Source organism: Pecten maximus, chromosome 16, assembly GCF_902652985.1.
Source record: "Pecten maximus chromosome 16, xPecMax1.1, whole genome shotgun sequence".
Lineage (NCBI taxonomy): Eukaryota > Metazoa > Mollusca > Bivalvia > Pectinida > Pectinidae > Pecten > Pecten maximus.
This window is the reverse complement of record NC_047030.1, coordinates 30,323,588-30,348,657: the sequence shown is the minus strand read 5'-3', so window position 1 is coordinate 30,348,657 and position 25,070 is coordinate 30,323,588. Positions and strand designations below refer to the sequence as shown.

The 25,070-nt window shown below is 37.0% G+C and overlaps 1 protein-coding gene across 1 annotated transcript in view; it reads left to right on the top strand.

Annotated features, from left to right (window-relative positions):
- The window catches only part of LOC117345181 (basement membrane-specific heparan sulfate proteoglycan core protein-like), a 168,047-nt gene that overhangs the window by 102,193 nt on the left and 40,784 nt on the right, over positions 1-25,070 (top strand). The window contains 27 exon segments of the mRNA XM_033908186.1: positions 371-511; positions 1,136-1,255; positions 1,639-1,770; positions 5,210-5,497; positions 5,857-5,987; positions 8,296-8,472; positions 8,809-8,985; positions 10,748-10,899; positions 12,028-12,139; positions 12,547-12,660; positions 12,982-13,109; positions 13,810-13,958; positions 14,140-14,213; positions 14,543-14,683; positions 15,092-15,280; positions 15,738-15,830; positions 16,724-16,807; positions 17,219-17,449; positions 19,829-19,942; positions 20,462-20,589; positions 21,184-21,270; positions 21,632-21,696; positions 22,191-22,270; positions 22,772-22,912; positions 23,499-23,690; positions 24,278-24,376; positions 24,799-24,888. Of these exon segments, the coding sequence (XP_033764077.1) occupies positions 371-511; positions 1,136-1,255; positions 1,639-1,770; positions 5,210-5,497; positions 5,857-5,987; positions 8,296-8,472; positions 8,809-8,985; positions 10,748-10,899; positions 12,028-12,139; positions 12,547-12,660; positions 12,982-13,109; positions 13,810-13,958; positions 14,140-14,213; positions 14,543-14,683; positions 15,092-15,280; positions 15,738-15,830; positions 16,724-16,807; positions 17,219-17,449; positions 19,829-19,942; positions 20,462-20,589; positions 21,184-21,270; positions 21,632-21,696; positions 22,191-22,270; positions 22,772-22,912; positions 23,499-23,690; positions 24,278-24,376; positions 24,799-24,888 (3,629 nt within the window).

Genomic DNA, 25,070 nt, shown 5'->3' with positions numbered 1-25,070 from the left:
CACATCTCCCAGCCCCCATCCTTTCCACCTCGCATCTTCCAGCTCCCCCATCCTTTCCACCTCACATCTCCCAGCCCCCATCCTTTCCACCTCACATCTCCCAGCCCCCATCCTTTCCACCTCACATCTCCCAGCCCCCATCCTTTCCACCTCACATCTCCCAGCCCCCATTCTTTCCACCTCACATCTCCAAGCCCCCATCCTTTCAAAGTCTCATCCCCATTTCCCCCATCCTTTACATGTCACATTCCCCAGCCCCCATCCTTTCAAGGTCACTCCCCCAGCTCCCCCATCCTTTCCAGGTCAAGACAGTGTTGCTCTTGGATTGTTATTGTTTTTTTATGCTAAATCCAATATTGGCTTCTTGTAGTTGGTCCTGAACCAACACTCCCTCCAGTTGGACCTTGCGGAGCCGGAGAATCTGTATGTCAGAATGGCCAGTGTATCCCATCGGACTACCGTTGTGATGGAGATTCCGACTGTGAAGACGGCTCTGATGAAGCCTATTGTAGTAAGTTGATAAATAATTACAGTAAGTCCAAAACAATATTGTTAATTGTCAGTATAATACTGGAATAAACAAACAAAAAATAATTACAATAAGTCCAATACAATATTGTCAATTGTCAGTATAAAACTGGAATAAACGAACAATAAATAATTACAATAAGTCCAATACAATATTGTCAATTGTCAGTATAATACTGGAATAAACGAACAATAAATAATTACAATAAGTCCAATACAATATTGTCAATTGTCAGTATAATACTGGAATAAATGAACAATAAATAATTACAATAAGTCCAATACAATATTGTCAATTGTCAGTATAATACTGGAATAAACGAACAATAAATAATTACAATAAGTCCAATACAATATTGTTAATTGTCAGTATAAAACTGGAATAAACGAACAATAAATAATTACAATAAGTCCAATACAATATTGTTAATTGTCAGTATAAAACTGGAATAAATGAACAATAAATAATTACAAAAAGTCCAATACAATATTGTTAATTGTCAGTATAATACTGTCTTCATTAAAGGAACATGCTCCACTTGAGCGCCTGTCATTATAAAAAATCATCCCCAATCAGATTATACTTGTATACTGTACATTGCTACAGGTACTGACAATCCGTGCGAGCCCAACGAGTTCCGTTGTTCCAGCGGAATCTGCGTGATGAAGATCTGGAGATGTGATGGTGACAATGACTGTGGCGATGGATTTGATGAAGAGAATTGTCGTATGTAATTTTTCCCCAAGAATCACTTGATGATTTGAATACTGTAAATCTGGGTTTAGGATTAAGCAATCCAGAAACTCTTAAGTTCATAAACTATCATAATTAGGGAATCATTCTCGGTACAATAAGTCTAAATAATTTAATGTTTGAAGTAAGTAATTTTACCTTCATCTACAGGATTTTATTTAGTTTCGTTTGGGTAATTTTGTTTAATGCCCTTTAATTTACAGCCAGGGTCATTAGGATTTCATTCATTCAGTATGATTCTGTTCTCAATCTTATTGAAGCGGATATTCAAAACATGGAAATAAGTTTCAAGGTGATGTGTCTTAAAAAATGTCATGTGTGTGAAGAGTTTATGTTGATAAATGTGTTCCTTACAGCGACCGGACCACCAGGTGCCCAGTGCCGTATGGACGAGTATAAATGTACGACCGGTGACCAGTGTGTACCGGCCAGTTACCAGTGTGATGGGGAGATCGACTGCCAAGATAGGTCTGATGAAATCGCCTGCTGTAAGTCATAAACTGTACAAAATTGTTGCATACAAAAGTCACATGACATACATAATTGTTACATACAAATGTCACATGACATACAGAATTGTTACATACAAAAGTCACATGACATACAAAATTGTAACATACAAAAGTCACATGACATACAAAATTGTTACATACAAATGTCACATGACATACAAAACTGTTACATACAAATGTCACATGACATACAGAATTGTTACATACAAATGTCACATGACATACAGAATTGTTACATACAAAAGTCACATGACATACAGAATGAGCACACTTCAAAAGTCACATGACATACAAAATTGTTACATACAAAGGTCACATAACATACAAAATTGTTACATACAAAAGTCACATGACATACAAAATTGTAACATACAAAAGTCACATGACATACAGAATGAGCACACTTCAAAAGTCACATGACATACAAAATTGTTACATACAAATGTCACATGACATACAGAATTGTTACATACAAAAGTCACATGACATACAGAATGAGCACACTTCAAAAGTCACATGACATACAAAATTGTTACATACAAATGTCACATGACATACAGAATTGTTACATACAAAAGTCACATGACATACAGAATTGTTACATACAAAGGTCACATGACATACAAAATTGTTACATACAAATGTCACATGACATACAGAATTGTTACATACAAATGTCACATGACATACAGAATTGTTACATACAAATGTCACATGACATACAAAATTGTTACATACAAAGGTCACATAACATACAGAATTGTAACATACAAAAGTCACATGACATACAAAATGTTCATGCTTCAAAAGTTACATGGTTTCACATGCCAAAGTCAAATAAAATCACGTTTATGTAAAAAGTCATGTTAGACCCAAAAATCACATGACAGACTAAAGTCACATGACACTCAAGTCATATGGCACATACAAAATTCATATTTAGTTACATTAGAGTTTTCCGAAATGAGTTAGAAAAATAATTGTTTAACCTGTGTATGACTTCTTATGCACCTGTATGGAGTACAATGTAGCTTTCATGTCCTATAAAAAGACAATATTGGTATTCCATCCTGATTCCCCCGACTGACTCCTTATTCATAGGCCATAGTGATAACCAAACCATTCTGTGGATATATATAATAGATATACAAAGCTTTGTTTTCTAAATGTGTATGTTCTTAAATCCGAGGGATGTCAGATACAGTTCAGAGATCATTTTGGAGGGGCCATGGGGCCATTGGCCCACAATTTTCCTTAATGACCTACATGATTCAGAAAAATCCTTTAAATTTCTATAAATGGCCCATAAATAATATTACAAATAGTTCTTTTCCTGGAAAATGACCCATCCATTTGGTAACCCCAAATAATCCTTAGATACTGGACTGATCTTCAGGACTCGTAATAAACACTGTCGACATTCAAGACCAAATTTCTATAACGAGGTGATGGCCGTTCCCTATTTCCAGATTCTGAGTTAAGGTCAGCCTTTCCTGTAGAGGAAAGGTGTAAATGTGAACCTGAGGAAGGTAAGGCCATAATGGCAGATCTGCTGTGAGACATTCCCCTTCATTCTACAATAAATGTAATATTGTTTAAATTGTTATATTTTCAGTTTCACTTTCAGTACATTAAATGAGTAATTATTAGTCTCCACAACAAATTAGTATACTACCCCTCCCCGACCCCGTGACCCCCCGCCATGACCCCGTGACCCCCCCCTCCAGGACCCTGTGACCTTCAGAGGTTTGGTTTGGTTTGCTGATACTGGGTTGTTAATGAACCAGGTTATGGGGATTCTAAATGTCAAGGTGGAGCATTATAGAGGAAAAGTGTTAAGATTTCAAAGTGTTGTGAGTTCTATCATCGTATTTCCCTGTCTGACTTTCCTGATGTGTTTTGGCTTGTCCTGTCTGTAATGTGTTTTCGTGTGAATGTATCCCCAGTTCTGACTTGTGGTGTCCCTCTCAGTGACCAATATGACTGACTGTCCGGTACAGACCTCTCTGTCCTACTCACTACCCCGGTACTGACTTGTGGTGTCCCTCTCAGTGACCAATACGACTGACTGTCCGGTACAGACCTCTCTGTCCTACTCACTACCCCAGTACTGACTTGTGGTGTCCCTCTAGTCTCGGTGACCAATACGACTGTCTGTCTGGTACAGATCTCTCTGTCCTACTCACTACCCCGGTACTGACTTGTGGTGTCCCTCTCGGTGACCAATACGACTGACTGTCCGGTACAGACCTCTCTGTCCTACTCACTACCCCGGTACTGACTTGTGGTGTCCCTCTCGGTGACCAATACGACTGTCTGGTACAGACCTCTCTGTCCTACTCACTACCCCGGTACTGACTTGTGGTGTCCCTCTCGGTGACCAATACGACTGTCTGGTACAGACCTCTCTGTCCTACTCACTACCCCGGTACTGACTTGTGGTGTCCCTCTCGGTGACCAATACGACTGACTGTCTGGTACAGACCTCTCTGTCCTACTCACTACCCCGGTACTGACTTGTGGTGTCCCTCTCTGTGACCAATACGACTGACTGTCTGGTACAGATCTCTCTGTCCTACCCACTACCCCAGTACTGACTTGTGGTGTCCCCCTCGGTGACCAATACGACTGTCTGGTACAGACCTCTCTGTCCTACCCACTACCCTGGTACTGACTTGTGGGTGTCCCTCTCGGTGACCAATACAACTGTCTGGTACAGACCTCTCTGTCCTACTCACTACCCCGGTACTGACTTGTGGTGTCCCCCTCGGTGACCAATACGACTGTCTGGTACAGACCTCTCTGTCCTACTCACTACCCCGGTACTGACTTGTGGTGTCCCTCTCGGTGACCAATACGACTGTCTGTCTGGTACAGATCTCTCTGTCCTACCTACTACCCCAGAATTGTGGTGTTGTGTCCCTGTGTTTTGTTGCGAGTAGTGTTAGTCTTAAAAACTCCATTTTCCAAAGTTCCACGCTACAAAGCTTTGATTCATTTTCCCATTATATATACACATTTTATACTTGAAGTATTTCCAAAGTTTCAGGGCATCCAGTAGACCCTTGAGAGTATGTTTTTGACTCCCCAAATTGAGATCTGACTCTTGGGTTTGAAGGGACATGTCTATTTGACTTCTGTTTTGATCCTTGAGATTTCTCAGAAATAGTGATTTTACTTCTGAAATTGCGAAAAGTCAAGGGTCAACTGGATGCCCTGGGTTTGATGTGTGATTGACTTGTGCTACAGGTGTTATAAAACTGCTTTATATGGAATTGTTGTCATTTTGTACACTTTACAGGAATTTGAAAAAACTGGCACATAAAATTATCATAAAAATTGTGTTCTATACATGAATGTCTATTCCCTTTAACAAGTTTGCGTATGATTATCCTTACCTATTGTATGTTTACAGCCGTTCCAACAATTATCTTACCCCCTGTGTCTCGTATTGATGTGGACATTGGAGGCCGTTTCACTATCATTTGTGAAGCCATGGGTACCCCTACTCCCTTGATTGTCTGGCGACTGAACTGGGGAAACATTCCAGAGGGCGACCGTATATATGTTCACAGTGCCGACGGCCGGGGCAATTTGACGATCACCGACGCTCGTATTACCGACTCCGGCGCCTATACTTGTGAGGCTATCAACACCAAAGGAACCATCTTTGCTTCACCAGACGCTATCGTCATTGTCCGAAGTAAGTCAAACATGTCTTTCATCACTTTATATATCTATAATACTTATATCTTTATTCAGATGTTTGTAATAGCAGGGATTTTAATGCAAAGCCGTATTGATACCCTAGCATATATAATACATTTCCATAGCAACAGAACAAGAGATCGACATTTTAATTACAACAAAAAATAAAAGATGTGTTTAAGTGACTGGTAGAGAAAGGAGAACTACATGTATATCAGATCCTCAATAAGGTTCTGTGTTTCCAAAATGTCATTTTACAGAGAACTTTGTATGCAAATCTTGAGTAAAATGCTACACCATTGTAGTAGTGTATTAGCTAGTGTAACCTGACCTGGCTACTTGTTTGTTACATAGGAAGTCCACAGCCTGGTGTCTGTAGACCACCAGACTTCAATGTGGAGGCTTCGGACAGCGGTCAGTGTCTTCGTTGTTTCTGCTTTGGTCAGACCGCAGACTGTTACAGCAGTGACCTTCATGTATCACAGGTAAGTTACACTGGTGACACAGGTAAGTTACACTGGTGACACAGGTAAGTTACATTGGTGACACAGGTAAGTTACACCGGGTGACACAGGTAAGTTACACTAATGTCACAGGTAAGTTACACTGGTGACACAGGTAAGTTACACTGGTGACACAGGTAAGTTACACTGGTGACACAGGTAAGTTACACTAATGTCACAGGTAAGTTACACTGGTGACACAGGTAAGTTACACTGGTGACACAGGTAAGTTACACTGGTGACACAGGTAAGTTACACTGGTGTCACAGGTAAGTTACACTGGTGTCACAGGTAAGTTACACTGATGTCACAGGTAAGTTACACTGGTGACACAGGTAAGTTACACTGGTGTCACAGGTAAGTTACACTGATGTCACAGGTAAGTTACACTGGTGACACAGGTAAGTTACACTGGTGACACAGATAAGTTACACTGGTGACACAGGTAAGTTACACTGGTGTCACAGGTAAGTTACACTGGTGTCACAGGTAAGTTACACTGATGTCACAGGTAAGTTACACTGGTGACACAGGTAAGTTACACTGGTGACACAGGTAAGTTACATTGGTGTCACAGGTAAGTTACACTGGTGACACAGGTAAGTTACATTGGTGACACAGGTAAGTTACATTGGTGACACAGGTAAGTTACATTGGTGACACAGGTAAGTTACACTGGGTGACACAGGTAAGTTACATTGGTGACACAGGTAAGTTACACTGGTGACACAGGTAAGTTACACTGGTGTCACAGGTAAGTTACACTGGTGTCACAGGTAAGTTACACTGGTGACACAGGTAAGTTACACTGGTGTCACAGGTAAGTTACACTGGTGTCACAGGTAAGTTACACTGATGTCACAGGTAAGTTACACTGGTGACACAGGTAAGTTACACTGGTGACACAGGTAAGTTACACTGATGACACAGGTAAGTTACACTGGTGACACAGGTAAGTTACACTGGTGACACAGGTAAGTTACACTGGTGTCACAGGTAAGTTACACTGGTGTCACAGGTAAGTTACACTGGTGACACAGGTAAGTTACACTGGTGTCACAGGTAAGTTACACTGGTGTCACAGGTAAGTTACACTGATGTCACAGGTAAGTTACACTGGTGACACAGGTAAGTTACACTGGTGACACAGGTAAGTTACACTAATGTCACAGGTAAGTTACACTGGTGACACAGGTAAGTTACACTAGTGTCACAGGTAAGTTACATTGGTGTCACAGGTAAGTTACACCAGGTGACACAGGTAAGTTACACCGGGTGACACAGGTAAGTTACACTGGGTGACACAGGTAAGTTACACTAATGTCACAGGTAAATTACACTGGTGACACAGGTAAGTTACACTGGTGACACAGGTAAGTTACACCGGGTGACACAGGTAAGTTACACCGGGTGACACAGGTAAGTTACACTGGTGTCACAGGTAAGTTACACTGGTGACACAGGTAAGTTACACTGGTGTCACAGGTAATTTACATTGGTGTCACAGGTAAGTTACACCAGGTGACACAGGTAAGTTACACCGGGTGACACAGGTAAGTTACACCGGGTGACACAGGTAAGTTACACTAATGTCACAGGTAAATTACACTGGTGACACAGGTAAGTTACACTGGTGACACAGGTAAGTTACACCGGGTGACACAGGTAAGTTACACCGGGTGACACAGGTAAGTTACACTGGTGTCACAGGTAAGTTACACTGGTGACACAGGTAAGTTACACTGGTGACACAGGTAAGTTACACTGGTGTCACAGGTAAGTTACATTGGTGTCACAGGTAAGTTACATTGGTGACACAGGTAAGTTACACTGGTGACACAGGTAAGTTACATTGTTGACACAGGTAAGTTACACTGATGTCACAGGTAAGTTACACTGGTGACACAGGTAAGTTACATTGGTGACACAGGTAAGTTACACTGATGTCACAGGTAAGTTACACTTGTGTGACAGGTAAGTTACACAGGTGACACAGGTAAGTTACATTGGTGACACAGGTAAGTTACACTGGTGTCACAGGTAAGTTACACTGGTGACACAGGTAAGTTACACTGGTGTCACAGGTAAGTTACACTTGTGTGAGAGGTAAGTTACACAGGTAACTTACACATGTAATCGATTGTTGTACATTGATCATATATAGAAATAAATTTTGCTGAAACTTCCAACAAAAACTTTTAAACAGTTTTAAAAAAAAATTGCATTGTTATACTTTCATTTTGCATTTTTGAATACTTGTTTACCTACATGAATACTTGTTTACTTACAGATTCAGCTGTATGGGACCATGTCCCTGGTAGATGAGACAAATAGGGGCGAGTCCGTCCCTGCCACAGTCAACATTGACCAGGTCTCGAGAGGTAACTTCCTCATCAGGGACTTCATTGAGGTCCTTCCGGCTGGAAACTACTACTGGAGACTCCCTAACGAGTTCCTTGGTGACAGGGTAAGGTCATAGTTGTGTAAGGGACATCCCAGGTCAAAGTTGATAAGTTGGGCATGAGTGGATTGTGTACAGATATACGCGAGACGATTTATCAACTTGCTGGCACAGAATTTGTAATTTTATAGACCCAGTTATTTTATTGTGCTTACTGAACTTTTTATGATTTTTTTCATGTTTGTTTCCTCTTTTTTGTGAAGTATATGGTGATTAAACTGATCAAAGAGGCCATAGAACCATTGGAATTTATGATTATTTTAAATATGTTTTGATACAAAACTGTTTTGCATAAAGAAATGTAATATTATTAAAATCACTTTCCACGTTTAAATGCAACAGCTGACAACTTACGGTGGTGACCTGACGTATACTATTAGATACGAGATCGTGGGCAACCCTGGCAGTACCAACCAACCAGACGTCATTCTGAAGGGTAATAAGATTACTCTGTACCACAAAACCTCCACCATTCTCACACCAGGGGGCGAGCTCGTCATCCAAGTACCTCTGTTACCGGTAAGTACAGGACCTCAAAATAATCTATGTTTGTCGATATTTGAATAATCTCCAAAGAAATACATCTACCTCTAAATAGTCTCCAACCAAATACATCTACCTCTAAATAGTCTCCAACCAAATACATCTACCTCTAAATAGTCTCTAATCAAATACATCTACCTCTAAATAGTCTCCAACCAAATACATCTACCTCTAAATAGTCTCCAACCAAATACATCTACCTCTGAATAGTCTCCAACCAAATACATCTTCCTCTAAATAGTCTCCAACAAAAAATATCTATCTCTAAAGTAGTCTGCAACTAAATACATCTACTTTTATAAATAGTCTCTAGCAAAATACATCTACTTCTAAGTAGTCTCCAACCAAATACATCTATCTCTAAAATAGTCTCCAACACAAAACAGCTATCTCTCAATAGTCTCCAACCAAATACATCTAGCTCTAAATAGTCTCCAACCAAATACATTTAGCACTAAAAAGTCTCTAACCAAATACATCTAGCTCTAAATAGTCTCCAACCAAATACATCTAGCTCTAAATAGTCTCCAACCAAATACATTTAGCACTAAAAAGTCTCTAACCAAATACATCTATCTCAAAAATAGTCTCCAACCAAATACATTTAGCACTAAAAAGTCTCTAACCAAATACATCTATCTCTAAAATAGTCTCCAACACAAAACAGCTATCACTCAATAGTCTCCAACCAAATACATCTACCTCTTAATAATCTCCAACCAAAAACATCTAATTCTAAATAGTCTCCAACCAAATACATCTAATTCTAAATAGTCTCCAACAAAAAATATCTATCTCTAAAGTAGTCTGCAACTAAATACATCTACTTTTATAAATAGTCTCCAACCAAATACATCTAATTCTAAATAGTCTCCAACCAAATACATCTTAATTCTAAATAGTCTCTAACCAAATGCATCTATCTCAAAAATAGTCTCCAACCAAATACATCTACCTCTCTCAATAGTCTCCAACCAAATACATCTAGCTCTAAATAGTCTCCAACCAAATACATTTAGCACTAAAAAGTCTCTAACCAAATACATCTAGCTCTAAATAGTCTCCAACCAAATACATCTAGCTCTAAACAGTCTCCAACCAAATACATTTAGCACTAAAAAGTCTCTAACCAAATACATCTATCTCAAAAATAGTCTCCAACCAAATACATTTAGCACTAAAAAGTCTCTAACCAAATACATCTATCTCTAAAATAGTCTCCAACACAAAACAGCTATCACTCAATAGTCTCCAACCAAATACATCTACCTCTTAATAATCTCCAACCAAAAACATCTAATTCTAAGTCTCCAACCAAATACATCTAATTCTAAATAGTCTCCAACAAAAAATATCTATCTCTAAAGTAGTCTGCAACTAAATACATCTACTTTTATAAATAGTCTCCAACCAAATACATCTAATTCTAAATAGTCTCCAACCAAATACATCTTAATTCTAAATAGTCTCTAACCAAATGCATCTATCTCAAAAATAGTCTCCAACCAAATACATCTACCTCTTAATAGTCTCCAAACAAAACGTCTGTCTCCATTTACTCTCAAAACAAATAATTTGCCTATAAATGGTGTCTGGCATCAATCGAAATATTGATATAACAACAGCAAAATAAGAACAAATTTTAAGATGGAGATCCTGAAGAAAGTAAAAACAATGATACGACCAGGTGATCTAGAAGGATAAGGGTATAGTATGTGGATATTGGTTCTCTTTAAAGTCTGCCTGGTCTAAAAGTGATGGCGGAGCTGGACGAAGGGGAGACATTCCTGCTGTGGAGCCAGTGACCAGAGAAGATTTGATGATGGTTCTTGAGAATGTCGAGGCCATCCTCGTCCGCGCCAACTACGACATTCAACAGACCTCGTCCAGGTAAGTGTGACTGTCTCGTACAAAATCCAGTAATGTTCTACAGGGAAACATGTTAAAGAATTAGAGGGATTTGATAGTTTTGGTTCTGTATATCGGCCTTTTGACTTGGATTCACTGTGCTGAAATGGGTCTTTCACAAATTATGAAGAATATGAACATATTTTAATATATACATCAAATATATCTGAATTAATTACTAAGTATTTATATCCGTATCATTTTTTCTTTCCAAACACAACCCCTATTTTTTAATAAAATGATTCTTAATTGAAAGAAAATACTGATTACAATTATATATATAATTAGTACCTTTTGTCTTTGTGTCGATTGTACTTGATGTCTCTATGGTAATCGTACCTGATGTCCTTGTACCGATTGTACTTGATGTCTCTATGGTAACCGTACCTGATGTCCTTGTACCGATTGTACTTGATGTCTCTATGGTAACCGTACCTGATGTCCTTGTACCGATTGTACTTGATGTCTCTATGGTAACCGTACCTGATGTCCTTGTACCGATTGTACTTGATGTCTCTGTGGTAACCGTACCTGATGTCCTTGTACCGATTGTACTTGATGACTCTTTGGTAACCGTACCTGATGTCCTTGTACCGATTGTACTTGATGACCCTATGGTAACCGTACCTGATGTCCTTGTACCGATTGTACTTGATGTCTCTATGGTAACCGTACCTGATGTCCTTGTACCGATTGTACTTGATGTCTCTATGGTAACCGTACCTGATGTCCTTGTACCGATTGTACTTGATGTCTCTATGGTAACCGTACCTGATGTCCTTGTACCGATTGTACTTGATGTCTCTATGGTAACCGTACCTGATGTCCTTGTACCGATTGTACTTGATGTCTCTATGGTAACCGTACCTGATGTCCTTGTACCGATTGTACTTGATGTCTCTATGGTAACCCTACCTGATGTCCTTGTACCGATTGTACTTGATGTCTCTATGGTAACCGTACCTGATGTCCTTGTACCGATTGTACTTGATGTCTCTATGGTAACCGTACCTGATGTCCTTGTACCGATTGTACTTGATGTCTCTATGGTAACCGTACCTGATGTCCTTGTACCGATTGTACTTGATTGACCTTGTATGTTATATATAGGATCGGAGACATCTCCATCAGTACTGGTGTGATTGAGGATACAGGATTCGGACGAGCCGTCTTTGTGGAGGAGTGTGAATGTCCAGCCGGATACTCTGGCCTCTCCTGTCAGGTAAAGTTTTCCTTTATAAAGTTAATTATAGCAACTCGGAAAAACATTATCACACATCCGGCATTGTCAGAAGTTGTGGTTCTGATGTCTGCATTTCCAACAAATTTGATTAAAAAAAAAAAAATCTTGGATTCCCGTTGCATATTTTGTAATTTTTGTTTGAAGAGAAAATCTTAATGTCTCGAATGTTTTATTTATTTTCTATATATATATAAGTTGGTAAAAAAAAGAAATCTGTCCTTGCGAAGGTGAATGTATAAAAATTAACAAAAAAACAAGACTAGCAATATTGTCTACCGAATAACTGTTAAAGTCTACCACACTGTGCAATAATTAAGCCCAGATTCCTGAGGTTCTCTATATAAACATGTTTACCTACTTTTACAAATCAAATCTCGGCCGTACAGGACTGTGCCGCGGGATACAGAAGAGTAAGACAGGGACCGTACCTTGGAATCTGTCGCCGTTGTAACTGTAATGGCCACTCGAACGACTGTGATCCCGAAACTGGAGCTTGTAGGGTAAGTTTCCCAGTTCAAGGTCATACTTTGTCCAATCGTCATTCACTCATTAATAGTTAAGTAACAGGATGCAGATATTTTGCCTGGAAGTTGTTTTCGGATAATATAGTATTGCTGAGCATGCATTCAAATCTGAAATAGTAAATTAAGTTAATTCAAACTTTTAACATGTGTTTTTATTATTTATTTATTCATTTTTTCTTTGCCTTTAGCAATTTGAGATTTAATAAATCATTCCTCCAACATTTTTTTTTATTCATTTTTTATTTTTTTTTGCCCTGAGTCTATAATTCAAAATTTGATCAATCTTTCCTCCAACAGGTGTGTGCACACTTCACAGAGGGACCCCAGTGTGAGCGTTGTATCCAGGGCTATTATGGGGATGCTACTCAAGGTCGTGAAGACTCTTGTAAACCATGTCCATGTCCACTGACCCAAGTATCCAATCAGTAAGTCTGTTACATCCATCCAATCAGTGGCCTTGTTTTCTCTTTTTAGGAGACAGGAAAATCTATCCCATATGCCATTCAGATGAACTACCCTGTACTGGAATTTTCGGTCTCATTCAATCTGTCTGGTACTATATTACACAACATTTACAGTAATTTAGGAACAAAAGACACAGAAAATGAATGAAGGTTTCGACAAATTTATCTACACATTTAACATTGGTCTGTGGGGCTAGATGTAAAAGGTTAGAATATATAGCAAAAAAACTGATGCTGAGTCAATGCCACCGCAGAGTGCAAGCTTGATAAAAGAATTCTTGGGGGACTCACAAATACCAAATGACTGCCTAAACCCCATTTTCCTTAAAGAAGGGGGAAGGTACGATTATCCATGCTCGGAAACAGCCGACAAGTGTTGTCTCACTTAAAATACCTTATCAATTTAGAAGCTGTTATATTCTCCGGCATCACCTGTATAATGGTCAGTATTATAACCACGGAACAATTAACACCGTTAGAATACTGGCTATAGGTGGTGAGACGAAGCCTTGCAATAGTGATCTATAGGCCCATATGAATTTTCTAGCTCATAGAAGGTTATCCCTTTCTAGTGCTCACAAAGTGAAAATATCTTCTTGAACATTGCACCATATCAAACAGCGATGTTCTAATGTCAAAATGGTTGTTTCTATATTGCTAGGTTCAGTCCAACATGTAGATTGGACACCGACGGCCTTCCCACCTGTACCGCCTGCCCTGAGGGTTATGAAGGCAGAAACTGTGAGAGGTGTGCCCGTGGTTACATTGGTAACCCACGACAACCTGGAGATCGCTGTCGTCGAGTGTCAAGTAAGTTTGGAATAGTCTAGACCACAAACAGTTAGTGGTGTGCTGTTATCAAACTCATAAATGTCAAAAGTTCCAAAATAAATTTAATGAAGTTGAATTATTTTTTTCAAATTCATGCTTGTAGTGTTAAAGTTTTTTTCTTTTTAAAAACAATCATAGATAATGTGACTTTAATTATTAGTTGAAGAGAGGTGTGACTCGCGTGGAAGTCTGCAGACTCGCCCTGACCCGAGAACTGGAAGGTGTCCCTGTAAGGTAATGTAATGGGTTTTAACATCGGTATCTTACCGCGGGATTGAAGTTTGGTGTGTACACAGGTATCTGCCTGTCTGTCTACATGTAGACTAAATTTTGTCCACAATTAATGATATCTTGATGAATCTGGAAATTTTCATTCATTATTTTTTCAGAGAATGGAAAAGTGGCAAGATATAATTTTACAAATTTTTTCTTCAAAACAATAATGAAAAGATTTTACTCTAAATTTCTTTCCTTCAAATACATACATTATAAGATTGTACACTTGTGTCTTATGATATATAGACTAAGGCCCTATTTAATATCGATGTACATCTATCATACAGCAATATGTGGAGGGCCCGAACTGTGACCAATGTAAGGCCAACACATTCCATCTAAGTCTGGAGAATCCGTATGGCTGTATATCTTGTTTCTGTATGGGTGTCACAGAAACCTGTACCTCAACATCATGGAACCGAGCTCAGGTAAAAAAAACATTCTCAAAAAAATGTTTATATGAAAGCTTGTGAAAGCTCCTATGGAGTAATTCTAGGAAAATAAGTTTTAGAAATGGATAAAACAAATTTTGTTCTATGGTTTGAAAAGTGACAAATAATTCAACTATGGAGCTATAGACTGCATGTATTGTTATTTTAGAAATTTTATGTCAAATTTAGGGATGTGCTAGTTATTTCTTTGTATTAAACTAAATAAAGACTTTCCTTCAATTAAAAGATAATATTAATTTATATACATTACTTTTGCTCAAATTTCTTTGAAATCAACGAATATTAACTAGGTATTAAATGAAAAAATATCAATATACACATTTATGTTAAAATTTCTTTGAAATTTCTTTAATTTTATCAACTGGGAAATATTTATGACTTTAGGTTGGAGCGTCGTTCACGCGGGACAGCCTGGGATTTTCTCTGACAGATATTTCACGTAAGCCAGAACTTACCGTGTCCAGCGGGTTCGCTATCGACAGAAACGTGCGGGAGCTCATCTACCGGGGCTTCAGTAGACTGCCAGACACCGTGTACTACTGGTCCCTTCCTCAGCGTTTCCTTGGTGACAAGGTTAGTTACGCATTCAGTATTAATTAACAATTACTACAATTACAGATTTTAATGGACATCAAACAGCAATTGCATTTTCATTACTAGCAAGGAAAGAAAATTTAATGTGGACTTTCATTTTGTAGATTTAAGAAAGAAATATTGACAAAAATTTCGGCAAATTATAAATAATAATTGTTGGGTTAACTGCATGGTGATTAATACTATGGTATAGCTCTATAGTGTAGATCATTACATTACAAACCTGGAAGAGTACCGGTGATGATTAAGGACCATATTTATCTACCAATAAGCAAACTCTACTGTTAAAAAATGCCATCAAATGTTAGTTTTTGAGTGTGTTGAACCCTTGGGCCGATTGTAGGAAAATTATAGATATTTGCTGTAATCAAGATAAAAATTTATATCATTTATGTAAAATTATGTAAAAATGTTTGTGTGGTTTTGTTTTGTGTAGTTGGTGTCGTACGGAGGATCTCTGAGGTTTGTCGTGATGTACCGACCAGGTCAAGACACTACACCAACAGCAGGACCCCTCGTGGAAATTAGCGTAATTTTCAACATATAATCGTCAATATTACCTCATTTTTTGAAAGTTTATAATTGCCATTAACTTAAATCAGTGGTATCTCTAATAACTGTATGCATGAAGGTGACCGTTGAAAAAACTTATAAAGGTCAAAGATGACATTGAAAATCAAACAAAGGTCAAAGGTGACCATTGAAAAGCATATAAAAGTCAAAGGTGACCATTAAAAATCATACAAAGGTCAAAGGTGACCATTGAAAATCATGAAAAGGTCAAAGGTGACCATTGAAAATCATGCAAAGGTCAAAGGTGACATTGAAAATTATACAAAGGTCAAAGGTGACCATTGAAAATTATACAAAGTTCAAAGGTGACCATTGAAAATCATGCAAAGGTCAAAGGTGACCATTGAAAATTATACAAAGGTCAAAGGTGACCATTGAAAATTATACAAAGTTCAAAGGTGACCATTGAAAATCATGCAAAGGTCAAAGGTGACCATTGAAAATCATGCAAAGGTCAAAGGTGACATTGAAAATTATACAAAGGTCAAAGGTGACCATTGAAAATCATGCAAAGGTCAAAGGTGACCATTGAAAATCATGCAAAGTTCAAAGGTGACCATTGAAAATCATGCAAAGGTCAAAGGTGACCATTGGAAATCATGCAAATGTCAAAGGTGACCATTGAAAATCATGCAAAGGTCAAAGGTGACCATTGAAAATCATGCAAAGGTCAAAGGTGACCATTGAAAATATTAAAAACACAAGTCAACAGACTTCTACTGTAAACAATTAACAATAAGTATGGCCTGTTAACGATGCTTATGTTTGTTATCGATAGATCAGACTATCACCAGCTTAGATTAATGATCATTAGGAGCATTCTATAAATGAACCCTCTTTGATTTTCAGGGAAATGACATCGTGCTTGTCCACAGTCCTCAACAGATGCCAGGCCCCAATAAACCAGAGTCCTACAGTATCAAATTCTACGAGGTAAGATACTATACATACAGTATACCTACTTATTTTAAGATAATTAGAACGGATTAACGAATGATTAATTAGCACACAGACAACACTTACCATATATCATTGTAGATAATCTATTATTAGTGTGATCAAATTTAGGGAAAGTTCTTCAAGTACGAAAAACACTTGAATAAGATTACCGCTTAAATATTTACATTTCCAGTATTTTATGCCATCTTCACAAACAAAAAGTTTTTTCAGGTTATAAATGAAAATTTCAGAACTGTTTGTACAAGAATAATGACATATAAGAATTAAAATTCTTCTGTTCTTCAAAAGTTAATAATGCAAGTGTTGTACAATTTGAATTTGTAACGACCACTTCTGTATAAATTAAACCTATTGTTAATCTGGTGAATATTTGCGTTATTACAGGGTAGCTGGACCCGTCTAGATGGCCAGCCAGCCACACGCGAGTCCCTTACAATGGCTCTTGCCGACCTTGAAGCGATTTTGATCCGAGCAACGTTTACGAGCACCACAGATCAGGCCAGTATCCGCGACATTGTAATGGACATCGCCGAGGACAGGAACACAGGCCAGGATCGGGCTAACGCTGTAGAACAGTGCGTCTGTCCGCAGGGCTACAGAGGTCTCTCCTGTGAGGTAGGTCTGATTAGAAGGACTCGCACAACTAAATCAGCCAATCAGCTGGTGTTTCACCTGAACCAAGTCCCTGAGGAAAATGTGTTTCTTAGGTTTGTAGCTGTTGAATAACATATGAAATGGGTACTTTCTATATACGAGAATAAAGTGTAGGGTCTTGAGGTTTGGAAAATCAAAAATATACACTCCTACTGAAAATAAAATGGTGTAGGATTTGAGGTGTATAAAGGCGCGAATTCCCCAGATGGGGGTACCCCAGTGTACTGTTAATGTCAGGGTTACTGTCTTTCGAGTACCTGTGTTCTCTAATATGCCATTAAACCTATACAATAAACAACATTTATCCAATAGAAAAAACTTCAAACTTTAATTTGATATACCGTAAATATTCGGGTATAGTACGCACTCGCGTATAGTGCGCAGGTACGTTTTTGAGGTTCGTTTTCAAAAAAAAAAAAAAAAAAAAAAATTTTCAATATTCAACTGAGCAGTAGATGAATTCTAAAGCATATGATGATAGGAATTTGTAACGTATGAAAGCTTATTTACCACATTTAATTGGAATCACCGATCAGATTTGACACATTGGATTGACAGGTTGTTTACATTATACCGCGACAGGCCTAGTCAGCTTGCAAATTGTAGCGGTCCCATCTCCGCTGTTGTACAAACAAAATAATTAATCCTACCCTCAATTACCTTGTGATTTTCATGCAGGTATTATCTCTTGTGGTATCTGTCCACGAACATACAAAGCTAATTAAGCTCAATTATAATACGATTGACTAGTAAGCTGACTGCTACGTAATGTAACACAGGCCGCCATTTTGTATACAGTACGGAAACAAGTCTGCTGTCGTCGTGGTGGTCACAACTTTTATATCAATGAATTAACATGTGCAATGGATAAATCTACAGTGCAGACGATAAATAAGAGTACCCCGGTAGTTTTCACAGTCAGATCGTATTTTATATGGCCAGTGACTGCCGCACGAGATCAAGGCATTAGTGTTACCCTTGCCTAATTGCGCATGCGTGCTGTTACAGCTTCCGTAAATAAACAAGTTGAACGTTATCAGTTTCTGGCAGTACTCTGTTATTAATTTAGAAGTATGAAATAACGAAGTACTGCTATATCATTTCAAGTTTTGTTTGATGTTAATTGAGATGTTATACATCGTTTTGGACCTGAATACGAGAACATGCTCAAGTGAGATCGTATGTGTACGGAACGTGTGGCTCACGATCGACTTAAATATCCACGTAATTGCTGATAAATACACAATTTCAAGGAATTAAACATCAAGATAACTATTCATTTCTTTGATTATTTGTTAACTATTACTTTCTTAATGCTTTATATATGTTATATATATATATAAGTATTAAATCAATCCTGCTTCGGAAGGAAACGATCGCAAATCTCCGTCAAATCACATTCATTCTGACTGGGGAAAAGGCTTGTACTTGCGTATAGTGCGCAGTGGTCTTTTTCACTTGTCAATTTTTGAAAAAAAGTGCGCACTATACGCGAATATTTACGGTAAGTTTCACATCATTTGAACTTCAAACGAGCGAATAAAGGGATGAGGTCACTAGTAATAACATGTAGTAAATTATTTAGTTGTGCGAGTCCTAGAAGGGATCCTAATGTCAAGGGCATAATTCTAAATACTCCTAAATACGTTATTAGCCAGTATGCAGATGGTTCAACATTAATGCTTGAGGACAAATCTTTGTATCTGATCGACATCTAAGGAGAATGTTCTAGTCTAAAAACATATTTGATAAGTCACAATCAGCATGTTTTGGGTAAAAACGAGGCTGCGGAGAAGAGATTGAAGCAGAGTATAGTTAAGCCTGGAATCATCAAGGGAAATTTACCAGCAATTGTATCCATTTCGTTTGGTATAATGTGAGATTATCAAGTGTCCTGATTTCAGAACAAAAACTATAAAGAATACTGACATAATAACGAACCCTTAATTCTAACCAAATATCGATAAAACAAAGAGTAAAATATGAAATTCATCAGCAAAACGCCCACAGGCAAAATCTGGATGAAGTCACATTCTCAGATGAGAGTTAGAATGGTGACAATGGAACCACCATCAAAATACGGATTGTTGAATACCATGGGGTACTTTGAATCTTTTCTGGTGATTTCTTTTCAGTAATTTTGAGATAAATACCAAATTTTTAACATGTGATACAAGCATTTTAAGTATAGATTTGATGTATTTCGAAACTTTATATATTAGACAGTCAAAGCATAACTTAATTATATATTTAGTCGAATTCTTGTTCTTACTGTTGTCACCTATATTGATTATAGTATGGACTTTAAAATGTTAAAATCTTTTAAATTTTTGTTTACAGGACTGTGATGTTGGCTACACACGGAGTGGTGATGGATTTTATCTTGGACGCTGTGTACCATGCGACTGTAACGGACACTCGGGCGAGTGTAGCCCAGAGACTGGTGTCTGTAGGGTAAGGATTTTTTTTCTTTATATATAAATCTGTACAAATCTCTCTGGGGGAAATGGAACTTTCAATATTCACAGAGATTAATTTTTTCCTAAGTATATTACATATTCAGTCACATTTGTTGGATGTAATCAGACATGTTTGAAAAGTCTGTTAAAGCTGTAGAAACGAGTGACATTTAGAACTGATTGGCAATTATAATGAAGGCTATGTTTAGAATCAGTTTGCAATTATAAGGCTATTTTTAGAACTGATTTGCAATAAGGCTATTTCAAAAACTAATTGGCAAAAACAATATCAGTTTTAAAATGTTTCATAAAAATAATGTTGTTATGGAAAGGATTGCAGTTGTTTGTGCTATTTTTAGAAACGATAGTTAACTATGATGCTATTTTTAGAAACGATAGTTAATTATGATGCTATTTTTAGAAACGATAGTTAATTATGATGCTATTTTTAGAATTGATAGTTAACTATGGTGCTATTTTTAGAAATGGTAGTTAATTATGATGCTATTTTTAGAATTGTCAACACAGTACTGAGGGTGACAACTGTGAGCGTTGTGCGGCTGGTTTCTATGGCGATGCGACCCGAGGTAGTCCTAATGACTGTCAGCCTTGCTCATGTCCCCTTACAAGAACCCCCAACCAGTGAGTATGATGTACTAGGTAATTCATTCTCTTGTCTGAGAGTTACAGAATCTATTTCTCTGATGTGTTAAATGTTGAATAAGAAGGAATGTTTTTTTCCCACATGTGTATATGCTAGATAAATAATTTCCATACAAATAATTCTCATGTAGGAATAATTGTCATAGAAATAATTCTCATGTGTGAATGCATGATTCTCATATAAATAATGCTCATATTGGGAATAATTCTCTTAAATAATTCTCATGTGGGAATAATTCTCATATAAATAATGCTCATGTGGGAATAATTCTCTTAAATAATTCTCATGTGGGAATAATTCTCATATAAATAATGCTCATGTGGGAATAATTCTCATATAAATCATGCTCATTAGGGACACCTGTATGAGGTTAACATAATCTTTTTCCCAGGTGTCAAATGTTGAATAAGAAATCTAAGCAGAAAGTCAAATTTCCAGGTTCATATGAAATATTGATGTTAAAATTTACTTGCAATTCCTTTTTCGTTTCTAATCTCACATAGATTTCTATTGATTTGTAGACAAAGTCAGACTTATACATATTTATTTTATTTTGGTGATTTTTGTTATAGATTCAGTCCTACCTGTATACTGGACACAGATGGTCAAGTCACTTGTACAGCCTGTCCAGCTGGTCACATCGGCCGCAGATGTGAGAGGTCAGTATTCATTGTTCCTGATTCATACAGAACTTTACAGCACTTAGTCAGGAGTTATAGGCTGTTTTTGTTTTGTTTACATTTTTTACGATGACCAAATTCCTTGCTAACTATAAATCTAGTCCCTTTTGCTTTCCTATTCTGTAAGATAAACATTTTTTATTTTTCAAGATTTTCAAAACAAAGATTAACACTAAATCTTAATCTATCAGAGTTTTTCTTTCGAGGTTTGGATGTGATCTAGCTTTCTTCTTAAAGATATGCTGAAAAACCTACAAAATTGAAGACATTTTGAATGTTTCATATAAAAGACAGAAATTTTCGTATGAACACATTTGGTAATTGGCTTTTTGTGACACAGGTGTAACCAAGGGTACACAGGAAACCCGATGAATCCCGGAGACTATTGTAAGATTGGACCAGTCGGTGAGTTAACACACATGTATACAGAATACTGTATTGTCCCTCCAACAATAACTTACTTATCAATTGTTCATCAATAAATCACATCATATGAATATAACACCCACCACAACATACAATATACCTAGAGACCAGTCGGGACATTTAAACCTAGAAATGGTTTCATATCCAGATAATTTTTATGGAAAGCTTAAAAATATTTTCATTGATAAAATATTGGCAAAAATATGCTAGGGATAAACTGTGAAAGTTCGAATAAGTCATAATTATAGTTAAGGAGGTATACTACATTACTTGATAAACAACTTCTTCCCAAAAGAGTTCCATAGAAAGGAACCAGTAAAGTACGGTATTTAATAAAAGTGTAATTTGAAATAATTTAATCATTAAAGATATTTTGATAAAACAAATCGGTGCATGCATTTATAAATATGGCATTTATTATTATAGTATGTTGTTACAAGGGAGACAACTCTAACGTGACTTTGGTTTTACAGAGCCTCAATGTAACTGCGACAGCCGAGGAACTGTCCCCAACACTCAGTGTGATCTCAGCACCAGACAATGCCAGTGCAAGGTAAACTAAAACAGTATTCTTCTCCCAGTGTAAATAGTGTGCAGATTGACAGCTGGCTGGACTCCACCTCGAGGAAGTTTGTGTTCAGGATAATTTTACGGGCAAATCTTGGAACTAATGAAAGAAAAATAATTTTGCTGTGAAGAATATCACAAAATCACTGTAACTTATGTTGATTGTTGTAAATTGTCTCCCTTGATGTATGTCCAATGTATGTAGATGTTAATTAAAGCTGATTGATGTGAGTTATCTCCCCTTGTGGTCAAATTTTGAGGGTTTTGTTGTACTTATAACTCTTGTAAAGAAAATTGTGGCTCAATGCTGTTTATTGTTAGTTCTTCCCCTTCAAGGTCATATTCCGAAACATTCAATGTATAAATCATGTAACGACAATATCAACTTAATGCTAATATGAATTGTCTGCCCTTGTAGTCCTACATCCAAGGTCTGCGATGTAACATATTACAACTTAACGCTCATATGAATTGTCTGCCCTTGTAGTCCTACGTCCAAGGTCTGCGATGTAACACGTGTAAGGATAACTACTTCCACTTGTCGGATGGTAACAGCCAGGGTTGTCTGTCCTGTTGGTGTAGTGGTATAACATCACAGTGCTCCAGCTCCAACTACTACAGAAACGAGGTCAGTAATACATTTCTAATGAAAATCTATTTATATCCTAAACGTATCTACAAAGGTTTGTAAGTGACTATATTTTATTATGTTTTGAAATAACATTTATGGTTCTATGTTTATTCTACCACAATACGCTGTTTTATTCCACCCTCAAGCCATTGTATAAATGTGCCGACTGTTGGATATATATATATGTTATATTCCACTATTGGAATATGACCTTCCAGGCTTTTGATTGGTTAGGAATTCAACCTTTGGCCCGAGTTGTAATTGTAATTGACTTCATCAATAATCGATCACCAATAATCGTCAACCAGTACACCTTATTTGCATACGCGAAATAAGACTTGGCCCCATTTCCCTTTGATTCAAGCCGATATAATTGTTGTAGAAACAGGTCACATGACTATTATTGGATATGGAATTGATTTCACACTCGTAAGTTATTTTTTAAAAGTTGCAAAAGACACTCGCAAAAAGCTGGTGTCTTTTGTAACTTTTAAAAAAATAACTGACTTGTGTGAAATCAATTTCATATCCAACAACCACTCGTTGTGTAACCTCTATTTATCAAATCTTTGTTCTCTTATAGCTTCGACCACAACTGAGTTCAGACGGATCCCACAACTTTGTGTTGACGAATCGCAGACTGAACAACATCATCGATGACGGTTTTGACATCGATGTTTCAAGGAGAGAAATTGCCTTTGGTCAGTTCCAAGGAATCCAGCGAGAGCAAGAAAGTTTATTCTTCAGTCTGCCACCCAAATTCCGTGGAAATCAGGTGAGTTTCAGTACCCGCAGTATATATGTTTAAAGTTATTTTAGCTAATAGGATAGTAACACAAATATTTCTTAATAGGGAGTGAGAGATTCAGGAAATAGATAAAAATGTGAACACATATAGCCTTAATCAAGTCTTTTAAAGAGTGTGTAGAATGTCATTCAAGTTTTGTCAATATTAAATGTAATGTAAGTAAAATAGACATTTTCCGCAAATATGTTTAGGGGAAAAAAATTTGTTAGTGTTGTGATGATCATAAGAAAAGTATTAATAATTTTGGACATACTGTTTTATATTAATACACTTGTACATACCATTTTGTATTAAATAATAAACTTGTACATACCATTTTGTATTAATAAACTTGTACATACCATTTTGTATTTAATAATAAACTTGTACATACCATTTTGTATTAATAAACTTGTACATACCATTTTGTATTAATAAACTTGTACATACCATTTTGTATTTAATAATAAACTTGTACATACCATTTTGTATTAATAAACTTGTACATACCATTTTGTATTAATAAACTTGTACATACCGTTTTGTAAGTCATCATATTGTTTACTTGTTTACAGATAAAGTCATTTGGCGGATTCCTGAAGTTCACACTGGACACACAAGTGACTCAACCAGACTCGGGTAGAATATTCCGGGATGTGGATGTTGAATTCATTGTAAGGGAACTTTTTTCGTATATTATATACATTAGTGTTTTAATTTGACAACATGTATTGACTATATAATGCAATATTTCAGAACATGTTATTTGGAGATAGCAACAATATAAAAAATTTGAAGTAACTGAGAATTAGGAGTTATTTAATATTATGATAATGTATTTCTGATTGAATCGCATGTAAAGGTGAAACATGAATGAGATGTTTAAGCATATATACATACATGTCAATGTTTTGTTTTAAAATCCGAGGAGTGGCAATATAACTCTTATCTATTTGAAAATATACACTATTTAGTTTTGTAATTTGTGTAACTGTCACAAAAACAATTGCTGTCTGACATTACTGCTCAATTTAATTGATTTGTGTGTACACATGACAAAAGACTCATAATAATTTCAAATATTTGTGATTTTCAGACATCAGGTCAGCGACAGAGGATGTATCATCTCTTTAACCCCCCAATCGAGCCCAACAAACCTCAGAGTATCAACATTTTACTCAGAGAGGTAGGTTCCATCCTGATATATCCCGATATTTTTCCTGGAGGGTACAGTACACTTCAGATAAATAAAGAACTTCTATAAGTGTTTGTCTCCTCAGTCGAGCATAGAAATTTCACTCTGGTACTTTGCTGCAGACTAGTATTTTTTTCAAAAGATAGCTTTGTAGATTAAGACTCGACAATATG